Source organism: Chelonoidis abingdonii, chromosome 9, assembly GCF_003597395.2.
Source record: "Chelonoidis abingdonii isolate Lonesome George chromosome 9, CheloAbing_2.0, whole genome shotgun sequence".
NCBI classification, from domain to species: domain Eukaryota; kingdom Metazoa; phylum Chordata; order Testudines; family Testudinidae; genus Chelonoidis; species Chelonoidis abingdonii.
Genome location: NC_133777.1, coordinates 79364531 through 79378398, shown reverse-complemented (window position 1 = coordinate 79378398; position 13868 = coordinate 79364531). Strand labels below are relative to the sequence as shown.

Below are 13868 nucleotides of genomic sequence, written 5' to 3'. Positions count from 1 at the left end.
CATGGCCCGCCATTTTCCATACGCGGATGCGGCCTTCAGGCCAAAAAGTTTGCCCGCCCGACTTAGATCAAAATTCACTTCAGAAGTGAAACAAATACTCAGGTCTAACTTTTTCCTACTGTTCACTCAACCCTCATGTGTAATAAGTAATTTCCAAACCAGACAATATGCTTGACCCTGATCCAAAGCTTACTGAAGTCAATGCAAGTCTTTCAATATATGTTAATGGCTCAGTCCACAGTGATTTACGCTGGGCTGGCGGGGAGGGCAAGAAAGTTCAGCTTGATTGATTTTAACGGTTAAAAAAAAAACCCACCTCTGATCACTGGGCAAGAACTGCCACGATAAGCTATGTTCTTGTGGACCAAACTGTCAAATAATGAGGCTAAGTGAAAAGAAAACTGGAGAATATTAGGGCATTTTTTCCCTTTTCATACTAATGACTTTGGGTCATTCCTCTTTTGTGTGTGTCTATTCCTCTGCAATGGTTTGCCTTGAGCTCCTACTAGCAGAGCAAAGATGGATCACTGGCTTGGTTCTTCCTCCAAAGTCGCTGGCTTGCCTAGATCAGCAATGCATATTTCAGATTAAGCACCTCTTTCCCCACCCCCCCAGACCCAGAATGTAAAACACACCTGTTTAAATCTGGAACAACACTATGGGTTTACCCTGGGGAAAGTGAGCTCAGAATCTGACCCAGAGTATGTGCATACTTAAAGCTAGAGTTTTTCCTTTGGGGGAGAACTTTCTAAAATTAATTTAGTACTGATGAAAGAGTCCCGAGTCACAGCCCAGGGGACTGAAATCCTCTTTATCCAGAGAATGGGTACAGCATGGGAAGCAGCAATGCAAGCTCTCCTATACTGCCCCACCAACAAGCTGACTTTGAAGGACAAGACGGTTCAGGACTCCATAGCTATTCAATCCTTGATCTCTCTGCTGAGACTGCTGACGAGGTCACCCCTGAGAACCAAGGGTGGTGGTGGGTTTATCGATGTGACTTATTTGCTGTTAACTAGATGGAGATCATCAACTCATTTCATATAGGCTCAAAAGCCACCAGTCAGATGCTAACACCCTTTCATTGCTAACATAAGCAAGAAAGGCTCCATCTCTCATTACCCATCTAGTCCAAACACAATTTTAAGACAACTCATTAAATAAATCCACAAAACTTAGCCAGCCCCTATCTCTGATCCACAATCTCTATAATATTCTTCAGTCATGTCCTTCGTTTGCATCTGTCCTTTGACTTCCATAATACTTAGCTCTCAGATTTATTTTTGAATGTATTGCATGAGATGCATCGGCTGCAACCTCTAGCTTAATGCGCATAGTTATTACACACTAACACAGAGGCAGATCATGTCAACTACAGGGAACTTAAGAACCATCCCCACGGGAAAACTCAAATTCAGCTCCTCCCCTGTGATGGCTTCGGACCCTGAACCTAGTCACCATTCAAGCAGATGGGCCTCACAATGCACAGGAAGATCCACAAATTAGGGACTAACAGGAAAATATGTTCCATTGAGAACACACTGCCTCCCAACCACAGACAAACATCTACCACGAAATCCTATTCCCACTGAAGCTAATGGCAAAAGTCCCATTGACTTCATCTGGAGCAAGACACCACCATTTGGGACCATCAAGCACTCACCAGTTGGTCTCAACTGTTGGGATAAGACACAGGAAGAGGTGGTTTCTTATATAGTCACAACTTTAATTTCTTAGGGCTTATGCAGCTTAAACTCCAGGGCTTCATGTGGGTCTACACTGACTCACCACTGGACAGCTGTAAAATATTCAGCAAGAAATAGGAGAAAGTTAGAGCTTTTAAAAAGCCCTTATCTTTCAAGAAGGAGCACCCCAATTGCTGCAGTTACTATCATACAAAGAGATATGCCACAAGGTTTCCTATTGTGCATGGTATTTATCTGAAATTCAAAATGACACAATCCATATCCAACATCAATGCCTCTGCAGAGTTCGAGAAGTTTTTCAGGTCCCCTATTTACCTGGCTTATAAGGCCCTTAATAAATTAAAACCGCAGTTGAAGTTAGCTTAAAAATATGAAGTTGCTGCAATTTTCTCTCTCCTCTGAAAAGGCACGTTGTTCTGCTTAGCTAGTACCAATTTCTGCATACTAGGGTTGCTGTTCTTGACCTTAATAGCGATGCTGGGAACTGAATCATGACTAAAGCATTTTAGTAAATCTTGGCATGCTATGTCACACCTCATACGCAAACCCTCCACTTTTATTCTGTACGTTCTGCAGAAATAATCATTCTTCACTACTTTCTGGGTTAAAGCCCCATATCGTGTTGGTTCTGGAAACATTGCTTTCAGAGACTTTGGCTGAGATTTTTAAAGACACCTGAGGGACAGACATCCAATTCCCAATAATCTGAGCCATTGTGCAAAAGACATTAGCGTGAATTGGGTCCCAAACTGGAAAATATAAGAATCATCTTTTCCTTCATAAAATAAACTACAGGAAAGCAGAGACCTCTTCTCAGCTTGTGCAGTGAAGAGTTACTAAACAACTGAGAATTTCTTAACATTTGAGTATATAAAGTTGCTTTTGTAAAAGAATAATTTAGTGGCCTCAAACAGAACTTTGTGTGGATTTAATTATGAGCAAAACAGGGCAGCTCTGGCCACAGCAAGGATTAAAAATGATTTTCCATGAGAATTATAGGTATTCTGAGCCTATATTTACTTTGTGATTCTGGCACAATTGACCCATATACTTAAAAGAGATACTACTATCTGCATCAAGGAGAGAATATGCTACTCACATATGGCACAAAGATCAGGATCAGATGCAGACAGCACCATCTGCTGATCTCTTGACTATATGTTACCGTGAATATCCAGAAAGTCACAAATAAGGAAACATCTGCACTAGAGTGTCTAGTTAGGCTTGAAATTACAGCAATGGCTGCCAGCAATAAACCTCACACAAAGCGCAATCTGACGACAACAGCAAGAAATGTAGAAGCTACTTTGCAGGTTCTCTCTAGTGCAAACATCTACTGCAGTATAAATGTTGCTCTCTCTTCCAAAGCACCATAAAGTAGATATTCCAACAAGCAGCTCTGTTGCACTCTGGTGGGGTGACACATTGCATTGCTCCATAAGACTCCACGAAGCACTCTTAAGACTGATAAGGCACTCACTGCACAATGACTGGGGGTTTCTGCCCTGTGAATATTAACTTGCAAGCAAACATTAGACATTTAGTGGTCTGACTAAGTCTGCTTATAAAATGTGTAGAGGCCACCAAGCTAGTCACGGTTGCAAGCACTTTGGAGGACAGGATTAGACTAAGTGTGAGAAATGGACAGAAGGCATTTGTTAGAGTATCTGTCTCAGTTTCTAAAGACAGGCTCAGTTTAATATTTGTAACTCATGAGCGTAATAAGTTACAGCCTTGCTACTGTGCAGTTATTTCAAGCTGATATGAACTCTCTCAACATGATCCAGTCTTTTACTGTGATACTGCTTCCAGGTTTATATTGAGTCAGAGGCCTAAACATCTTGGAAGAGTCTATGCTTTGGGAAACCTGTTACAGATTCATGGATAGATTGAGGGCAATAAAAAAAAATTGTGACATGTATTCCATTAAAACATTTTCCACCATGTTATATAATGTGGTACATTTTTAATGGATTTTTCTCCCTCTTGCCCAATGCACCTCAGATATTTCTAGGATGCCTGCCACCTTGGTGCCTACACATTTAGAGTGACTTTATGGTCTGTGCTTCTCTTCCAGCTTTAGTCACATCCTTCTTTACATCTGAAAGGATGTATACACACTGCCATTCAAAAATCAAGGTGGCCAACAAGGCAACCCTAGATAGGCCAGGAGGGAGAGGTTAAAGCATGAAGTCTGGGCATACCAAGAACTTGGAGCATATCCACCATAAGAAACTTTATCTAGTGACTGTGAGAACTTGAGCCATCTACTTCTCTAGAACTTATGCAATTTTTTGTAACGTGTATAGCCCTTAGGATTTCATTGATAATTTTGCAAATATGAACTGAATGGAGCGATGCAGTGTGTCTTCCTGAGTTTGCAAACAGCTCCAGTAGCTGTGCTGCTTCTCCAGCTTCTCCCAAGCAGCAGCAAAGTGAAATCAGCAATACTCCAGTTTCACTGCTGCTCTTCAGGATCTCATAGACAATTGTAAAGCAATCAAGAATCAAGTCAATTTCATGCTGCTTGAGAAAGCTACAGGTAGGAGCAGACATGAGCACTGGGGTTATTCACAGAGAAGCTCTCTCTCTTCCCCTCCAACATGCCTCCCCAAAAAATATTTTTCTTCCATTTCACCTCAGCAGGCAGGAGACTGGAGAGGGTAGAGTAGCAAAGACAAGCCCCCTTCACAGCAGCCCATATGTTCTGCAAAAGGGCAATACAAAGCTAGAAGGTTGCAGAGGGGAAAGGAGGAACAGAAAGTATCTTTCCCTTTCCAGCAGCAAGAGGGGTGGTGGAACTACCAAGTTCTATTGTACACCTACAAGCCAGAGGTTGCTAAATACATGGAAACCCCCAAGCAGCTTCAAGGATAGAAAGTTGCTAAAAATCCCAGCACTATACCCATTCCCCACAAATGAGGATGGCAGCCTTCTAAGACGTTGCTCCTAGACTTCTCTGGTACCTCCTGTCTTTCATCTACACCTCAAGTTGGTAGGCTGTTCCTCAGCTAATATATTGTTTGGTATAATTTTCAAGTCCTATTTATAAATAGGAGTCAGAGGTTCCTCCAAATGTTTTTCTAAACTGTAGTTATTTCCAGAGTTGGATGACTATAAACCGCTGAAGATAATTGTCCAAAATCTATGTAAATGACAACTTAAGCTTAGTGGCACAGGTTAGTTTACAAGCATAACAATAGCATTACCACAGTACAAATCATAGTTCTATTAAATCATCTTAAATGTAAATATAAAGTCATTTTATGGAAAAAAAACTCCATTTAGATACTAAGTTGTGCTTCTTTTAAAGTAAGTCAAGATTAAAATGGCAAGAATCTATGTAAGCACACTGCAACTCAAAGACTAAAGCATGAAGCATGCAAGGGCTGGGGTTTGCTGGTTACTGTTCCCTAGTCAATACTGGCCAGTCCTGTCTCCTCTTTGGGAAAACAGGACTTCTTGACCCTTGGTCTTTAAAAACTGAAGTTCACACTCATCTAGTAGAAAAAAGTTTTTTTTCAAAAGAAAGTACTAAACTGCAGGCTGTTTCCTCTAATGTCAAGCACTAAAGTGGGTTTCTGAAAGATCTGCGTGATAAGCCTGGATGACAGAAAAGCATTCCAGACTGCCTTCATTAACCAAGAGATATCCCTGTGTCCAGATGAAGCGATAAAGCCTTCTACACTGTCCTTCTGATGTTTTGGAAAAAAGTATTGTTTCCTACAATTAAACTGTCACATTGTATTCTACTGAGCTAAAATCAAATGTCAAAATATTTGAATGACCATAAACAAATAGTTACTTAATTCGATATATGTGTTCAGTGCCAAAATTTTACTAGCTTTTCTTCTATTAGACATATAACTTTTCTGGATGGCTGTCATCCAACCAAACACTAGCCAAATGGTGTGTACTCTAACAGAACAATTCTAATTACAACGGATATTGATTTAGAGCTAAATTTCTGCTTTGTGTTCTCTAGTTTATTTTAGATTATAAAAGCGTGCAAAATTACCAATATTATCCTCCTGGACAATTTCCAATTGTAGACTTCACTTGAAAATGTTCCACTAATGAAAAATTACAAAGCTGGGCCTGAAATACTACACAATTACCATATGCCTCTGTACAAATATATTTGGATCCAATAGGATTTTGGCAGATATTACTTACCAAAATAAGTTTGTTTCACACAAACAGGATCTTGCAGGTAAAAGAATGTGTCTCATTAATTTCCTATACCATTTAAGGACAAACTACTCTAAGTTTGACAGATAAGCATAATTAAACACAATTATATTGGTTTACCCTCTGACTAAACCATCCTGAAGGAACAAAAAGCTTTCTAAAATTATGTATAAAAATAATTTATTGTTTAACAATAGAAACAGTTATTCATTGTCTTAGTTAGGCATTCACTAATGTGTGCTCTTCTCTTAAGAAATAAAACGTAGCATTTCATAAAAGAGTAATGACAACATCTTCTTGGCTGATGATACCAATATCACACATTTTTCAGTTGAAACACCCTTAAATAAATACCTGCTTCATTTATTGTAATGGACGATTAAATATTTAATGTTTCTATTCATTTAGATCTGTCCTGTTTGACAAATTTCATGCACTTTTTGTTTTATATTGTGCACTACCATTTCCTTTTCTTTCAGTCTTCTTCACTATGGTAAGTTTGAGAGTGTGAAATCTGCAATCCTCATGAAGCATTTTTGAATTCTGCTGGAACCAGGGATGTAAGTACCCATTATAGAAGTCAGCAGCTGTAAGCTTCTTCTTTAAGATGACAGTTTTGACTCCAACCCAGCCTTCCTAGAAAGGGAAATAAAAGATGCACACAGTAAGGACTCTACCTACTAGCTAAGTTTGTTAAAGTCTGGCTGTTCTTATGTTCTTACGTTAGGGTGCAGATTATTAAAAACCAGAGGTAGCAATCTAAAGATCATCTTCAGAACCTTGAATAGAAAGCAAAGGCAGAAAACATACCTTGCAACGTACCACCAATGTCTGTGACGATTTATGGTACAATACTGATCCTGGAACAATTCCATGTTCATTTAATAGCTGATCTGCAAACAAATAGGAACTTCTTGCATTTTCATGTTACTGAATAAGAGTAAAAAATATGAAACGTATTTGTATGCCTGTCTCTGAAACTAGACAATTATGTAAAATTATCGGTTTGCACAAAAAACTCATTGTTCTTTACGATATATAGCAGAGAGGAGCAAGTCAGAGTAAGGGGTGAAAGTGTCCCATAAGTAGCAGAAGAATTCTAGCATGGTCCCCAACTTTTCCAAAAGCATGCATAAGCTCCCTTGTACTAATAGAGGCATGTTTGCTCTGTAGGGGACTTAGTGAAGCCACACTCTGCGGTACACTGCCTTCTAATGTCTTAGCTCCCCAAACAAAATAGTCAATGCAGTAGAGTAGATATTAGAGCAGTGATTCCCAAACTGAGGTTCGTGAAACCCTGGGGGTTCACAAAATGTTACAGGGGGTTCTCGGGAAAAAATTCCCTAATGGCGGACAGAGCTACCCCTAGGGATCCCAGGCAACATGGGGCCAGCAGCCCGCAGCCCCTGAACTTCCAAGAGCTAAGCAGATCAAAGCGAGCCTATCTATCACACTGAGGAGATTCAAACTTCAAGGTTCCTTATAAGAAACGGAAAGGGAGATGAATATTTTTTGCTGTTTTTAAAATTAAATAGGCAGCTAGTATTGTTTTTAAATTATGAAGAACAAGTTTAAGCTTTTTTGTAACGTGTGCTGTTTGCCTGGACTGCTCAAGACCTGAATGCTTGTATAGGAGAAACTCTTGAGTGAGATCTTGGAAAAGTGAGATCTTGGAAGACTGTTGCTGTTTTTGCTGATAAATAATAATAGTGTGTAATAAGCATGTCATAAAAACAAATTTTATATTTCCAAGATCACTGCTTTTATAATTTATACTCAGGTACAGGTGAAAATACCTGGAATTATTCATTTTTAAGAGGGGGTTCATGAGACTTGACATGCTAATGAAAGGGATTCACAGGCTGTTAAAGTTCGGGAACCACTGTACTAGAGGTATCATTAACTCTTCTTCTGGATGTTACCCATCTCCCTTGAGAGACTCCTAAAGGAGGAGGATTTGGGGAAACACAAGAGAGAGGCTGGCCTTCCTTGTGGATGACCCAGGCTCAACAGGTCTACAGGACTATGCCTATAACTATTAATTTTACCAGACACAGAAATAATAGAATCATAGCAATGAAGGGCTAGAAAGGACCTCAAGAGGTCATCTAATTCAGCCACCTATGCGGAGGCAGGGCCAGGTAAACCTAGACCATCCCCGACAGGTGTTTGTCCAATCTGTTTTTAAAAACCTCCAACAAAGGGGACTCCAATACCTCCTTTGGAACCTTATTCCAGAACTCAATTACACTTAGTTAGAAAGTTTTTCCTATTACCTAACTAAAGTCTCTCTTGCTGCAGGTTAAGCTCATTACTTCCTATCCTACCTTCAGTAGAAATGAAGAACAACTGATCATCCTCCTCTTTATAACAGCTCTCAATGTATGTGAGACACTTATCCAGTCCACCCCCCCACCCCCCAGCTTTGTTTTTCAAGACTAAGCATATCCAGACTGAACCTTTCCTCATAGGTCAGGTTTCCTAACCATTTTATCATTTCTGTTGCTCTCCTCTGGACTCTCTCTCCAATTTATCCACAACTTTCCTAAAGTGTGGCACCCAAATTGGGAACAGAACTCCAGCTGAGTCCTCACCAGTGCTGAGTAGAGTGGGACAATTAACCCCTGTTAATGCACCTCAGAATGACATTAGCTTTTTTTGTAACTGCATCATATCGTTGACTCGTATTCAGGTTGTGATCCACTATAACCTCCAAGTCCTTTGGCTAGGCAATAGTAAGCTGATAGTTATTCTCCAGTTTGTATTTATGCATTTGATTTCTCCTTCCTAAAGGTAGTATATTTCATTTGTCTTTATTGAATTTCACCTTGTTGATTTCAGACCAACTGCCCAATTTGTCAAGACGTTTTCCATTCTAATCCTGTCGTCCAAAGTGCTTGAATCCCGCCCTCCCCACCCCAAACTTCCCTTGGTGTCATCTGCAAATCTTATAAGCACATTCTTCACAGCATTATCCAAGTCGTTAATAAAAATACATTGGGAGCAATTTATAAGTTTCTATGCATTTAAATGAGACTATTTAGTCTTCTTTAATTCCACTAGACTCCTAGTTAAAATACTGCATCACGTAACTGTCGCCTAGCATTGCTTCCTGTTCACTTCCGAATAAATTAAATCACTGTCAGAGTCTGTAAAATCTTGTAGCAGAGAATGTTAACAGATTAAAGTAAATACCAGCAAAGCTGCAGATGTTATGCACTTCCACAAAATCCAGAAGTTTAACAGTATTTCCCATCCACAATGTCTGCAATGGAAGCTGGAAATACATAAGGAGAGAACAAACTGGGAACATTTTTACAGGAGTCTCAGTCAACTACTTTGTTTTTTCATGGGAAAAGTGTAGTAAACAGCACTAAGGTAAAGGTTTAGGGACTATTCCTGGTAGGGTGGACTGTCTACATGTCATAAGGTATATAAGCACTTGACCTTTTTTGTTCTTCTCCTTTTCCTTCTCTTTTAAAACTTCTTTACAACCATATTAAGCTACATATTTAAAAAGTCACAGTACATACTCATTCATAAGCCCAATATTTTTGGTAAAAGAGAGATGCATCAAAGGCGGGGGGGTCAGCTTATAAATGGGTCTACACCAAAATTTGATGATTTTAAACTCTATGGAATCACTGAATTGAATATTTAATACATTGTCGTTTTGTTTACCTGGAGCACCTGCAGGCATGGAGCCCCTCAGCTCCCTGTGGCCGCAGTTTGCCATTCCCAGACAATAGGAGCTATGGGAGCCACTTCCTGCAGCTCCCATTGGCTGGGAACGGCAAACCACGACCACAGGGCACTGAGGGGCTCCATGCCTGCAGATGCTCCAGGTAAACAAAATGTCCTGACCCGTCAGTGGCTTACCCTGACGGGCCGGCAGCAAAGTTTGCCAACCCCTGAAATGTTTGCAGTAGATATCTGAAGGATACATTTGCATCCTTTAAAACAGTTAGCCATAATTTTATGCAGTACTTCACAAATATAGCATCATTCCGTTGAACGAATGCACTCTCTGAAGTACTGTGAGGGAAACTGAAGCAGAGACGTTAAATAACTTGTCAAGGTCACAGAGAGATGACAACAGAACTAGAACTCAGGAGATGTTCTTGGATCTATCTCCTGTCCTCATGCAACTTGACTGCTTTGCCCCTCTAAAAAGAGTCAAGCCACCATTTTAAAGGCTAAAGCATCAACACCCCATTAGGGTAAGAGTTATCTTAAAGGAAAGCTTCCAAAAAATTACTACTAGTTTGTCTTACTGTAGCTCCTATGGCACGTTGTAGTTGTAATATCTGCTCAGGAGTTTGTTCTTCCCATTTTATACAACTCATAGCAATAGTGACTTTAGGAGCTAGAAAAAAGGAAAGAAAAAAAGACCTTATATTTTTTGCTGTGTGTTTATTTACAACTGTAATTTGTAAAGTCATTAAAAGCATCTTAATGCACCACCAGCACTAGAACACCTAAGCTCAAGCCTAACAGCTGATTTTCTGTAACAGACAGCAACAGCATGAAACTGATTAGAATCTTCAGATGTAGCATTTCCTTTAAGAGTTGCAGGGGCTGTCAGAAAATTGCTACTGCTGGAATCAAAGGAAAGATTCTGCAGTGTTCTACCCCCATGATATTAATCCTTTACCACAGAAGTCATTGGAAGTTTTCTGTTGATTTCAAGAGATACAGACACAGCCCTAAATAAGAACCAACACACACAAGAGTGCCCAAAAAACACAATGTAGGATCACAGGAACTGAATTCTATGCCCAGGTAATATTGAAAAAATGAAAAACATACAATTTGCATTAAATACTTAGTACCTACCAAATGTTATTCCTTCATTTGGTTGCTCTCTTTTGTTTTTTAAACTTTCAGGTAAGTTTTTCAAAACTGAAATGAGCTGCAAAACAAAAAAAAGGCTTTGTACAGAACAAATTTAAATAGTATATGAGCATTATATTAAATATATTGCCAGTATCATTCCTCCAAGACTTTTAAAGCCACACACATTTTGATCAGTCCAATTTTATAAAAGCTCAAAAGAATTTCATTTCACTGAATTAAGAACACACCTAACTGTGCTATAAACTAATTTTTTTCCAGTTAAAACTGAAAATTTTTCAGCCTCATGCTGGCAGGTAGCCTGCTAGTGTCACCAGGTGTAAAATCAAATGAAAAAGCTGCCACTGACTTCAATGGAAGCAACGTCAGCTTGGGCATTCGTATAGTGTATCTAAAAAGTCGCTCTTTGGACACAGGTGCTGACTCAATGGATGCTCCGGGGCTGGAGTACCCACAGAAAAAAATAATAGTGGGTCAGCACCCACCAGCCACCCCTGAACAGCTGTTGGGGGTGGTGCAGCAAGGATGGGGCCTTAGGGGAGGCGTGGAGTGGGAGCATGGTCCCTGGGAGGAATGGGTGTGGAGCATCCACCCGGGCGGGAAAAAAAAAAGCCAGTGTCTGTGCTTTGGACAGTTAAACCAGAACTAGTGCCCACTGGAACCAGTTAATACAGCGGTCCCCAACCTTTTTTGTCTGGTGAGTGCAGGACAACGAGCCACTGAGGACCGTGGCCGGCAGATGAGCATCTGCTGAAATACTGCTGAGAAGCAGCAACATCAATAAGTGTCGCTGCCAAAATGCCGCCAACAAGCAGTGTCATCCAAAGGCACTGCCGCCGAAAATCAGCGGTTTATGTATTGAAGGAATGCACTCCTTTGTTTTCTAAGGCATTTACAAACAGCTCATAACAAGAAATGCTTCTCAGAATGGAAACTTTGAGGACAATGCAATGAAAAAGTGGGCAGTTACTTGCATAGGTTTACCATGTTCGCACCCAACTTTGATAATATTGCTTCTAGTTCCTTTGCTGTGCACTGGGAAGGAACAGCATACCTTTCCTGCTTAATAACTGGACCTACATCAAACCTAAAATCAAAAAACATGGGCATTAGCTTCTTCCTCTAGTAGACTAGCACTTCGTTCACACTAGATCTAGTGCACAATTTAGCACAAGGCTAGTATATTAACTCAGTTGCTCGCTATACTCGTTTGCAAGCAGAAAGAAATAAATTACAATTTTAACACTGGGTTCACAAGTCAATATTATGGAAAAGAAAATGGGACTGTATAACAGAGGCAAGCTGAAACTGGTCTGAATATCTGAGTTACAATTCCAAGTGCTTTATTTCAAAAGAAAAGTGGCCTGAAACATTCAAGGTGAATTTCATACATTATTGAGATCTGTTATCCAACAGAAGTATGATAGGAAGAATACTCCTCTAGTATAGCTAAAAACGGACAGGCCCAAGTAAAGGGACATAGCATGTACCTTTTAATGTACTTGGTACACTATGCCACTTCATTTTATGCTCAGCTTCAGAAATGAACACGTTTGTAGAACCTGTGAGTACACCATATAGCATCTAGAGAAGCAGATCATCAGACGAGAGAAGTAATTTACCAGTTTCACTGCACAGTTGATTTGAGATCAGTAGTCCTGCAGATCTAGTGCTATTTATAACGTGTACAGCACAAAGTGCTTAACACACAGCTGTGATATGGTGGTCTGGTGGAAAATCAATTTGTCCACTCATAAGACGTATACATGACAAGTCATAGCAGTTCAGGTAAAACTTCTGAACTGTTTTAAAGCATTTAATATTAAATCATCTGTATGGGTACATATATCCATTTTAATTAAACGAAATTTAATGTCAATACTATTTAACTTTAAAAGAATGAATAATCAACACAGTATTAACTTAATATTTGTGAAAGGCAGACACTGCAGTGATTGAATCTTTTTTTTTTTAAATGATGTTTGCTGTACCTTTTAGGCATAATTTGCATAATTGTCACCCCAGTTACTGTATCACCATGAAGCACTGCGTGGACTATCGGTGCTGGGCCACGCCACCTTGGGAGATAGCTGGGATGGACATTCAACACGCCACTGAATCAGAATATTTTTAAATTAGAATAGGACCAGTAATTCTGTAACACATATAAATGGGTATTAACCATTTATTATACTGAACTTCCTTTTTATAAAAAACATGTTTTAACTCTTTAGATATATGATTTAGTGAAGCTGATTGAATTTTCAATACACCTCTACCTCGATATAACGCGACCCGATATAACACGGGAAAGCAGTGCTCCGGGGTTTGCACAGAAAGTTCTGTGGATCTTTCACCCAGCAAATGGGGAAAGAAAAACAGAGCAAGGAAATGTGATTTTCAAAGCAATAAAAATCTGCTGCAGAACTCAGCAACAAGCTTAGCATTTGCAACGACTCAACTTTTTTTTTTTTTTTTTTAAATGACTGGTTTTCAGGTCGATGGTGTCCCTTTAAAGGGATTCTTTACAATGCAAAAGACCCAAATCTCAGATGGTCTTTTCACATGCTACTATAACCAACATCAGTCATACGCAGACAAGTTAGAACTAGCTTCATCACCAAAACAGGCTAGATGACAACAACATATACCATACCCGAAAACAGGCTGCTGCCCCATCATATCTGACTTACTATGGAAACTGAAGAATGAGGTCCTCACTCAGAAGGCGTCCAAATGATGCCACTACTCCGACATCAAACTGGCCACTGGGTCCTGTATCTGGCCAGTCGTGGGTTGGGAGCTGGAACTGCTGGGCACAGTTTTTCACAGGAAGACCCTTTGGCAAAGGGGATGGCAGGGTCACCACCTCCAGCCTGTCTATGAGCGGCTCCTCCCTGGGCTTCCTGTGGCAGAATGACAAGGTGGAACATGCCGGTGAGTGACCAGCACAGCCAGGAAGGGAAAGCAAAGCCTCTCCATGCACAACAGGTGGAGAAACAGCAGCTCCTGACTTTCTGCTCCCCCAGGCACCCCAACCCTACCCTACCCTTCCTCACCTCATGGCCCACCGCTCCCCCCCGCTCCCCATCCTTCCCTGCCCCAGCTCCCCAGCCT

General features: G+C 40.3%; 1 protein-coding gene across 1 annotated transcript in view; it reads right to left on the bottom strand.

Moving 5' to 3' along the window:
- Positions 1–6060: 6060 nt before the first annotated feature.
- MTFMT (mitochondrial methionyl-tRNA formyltransferase) overlaps positions 6061–13868 on the bottom strand; it is an 8319-nt gene continuing 511 nt past the window's right edge. The window contains exons 2-9 of the mRNA XM_032766063.2: positions 13445–13657; positions 12743–12865; positions 11736–11838; positions 10734–10809; positions 10172–10263; positions 9093–9174; positions 6708–6790; positions 6061–6533 (exon numbers count right to left, since the gene is read on the bottom strand). Of these exons, the coding sequence (XP_032621954.1) occupies positions 6327–6533; positions 6708–6790; positions 9093–9174; positions 10172–10263; positions 10734–10809; positions 11736–11838; positions 12743–12865; positions 13445–13657 (979 nt within the window). The 3' untranslated portion in view covers positions 6061–6326. The remainder of the gene's footprint in view (positions 6534–6707; positions 6791–9092; positions 9175–10171; positions 10264–10733; positions 10810–11735; positions 11839–12742; positions 12866–13444; positions 13658–13868) is intronic.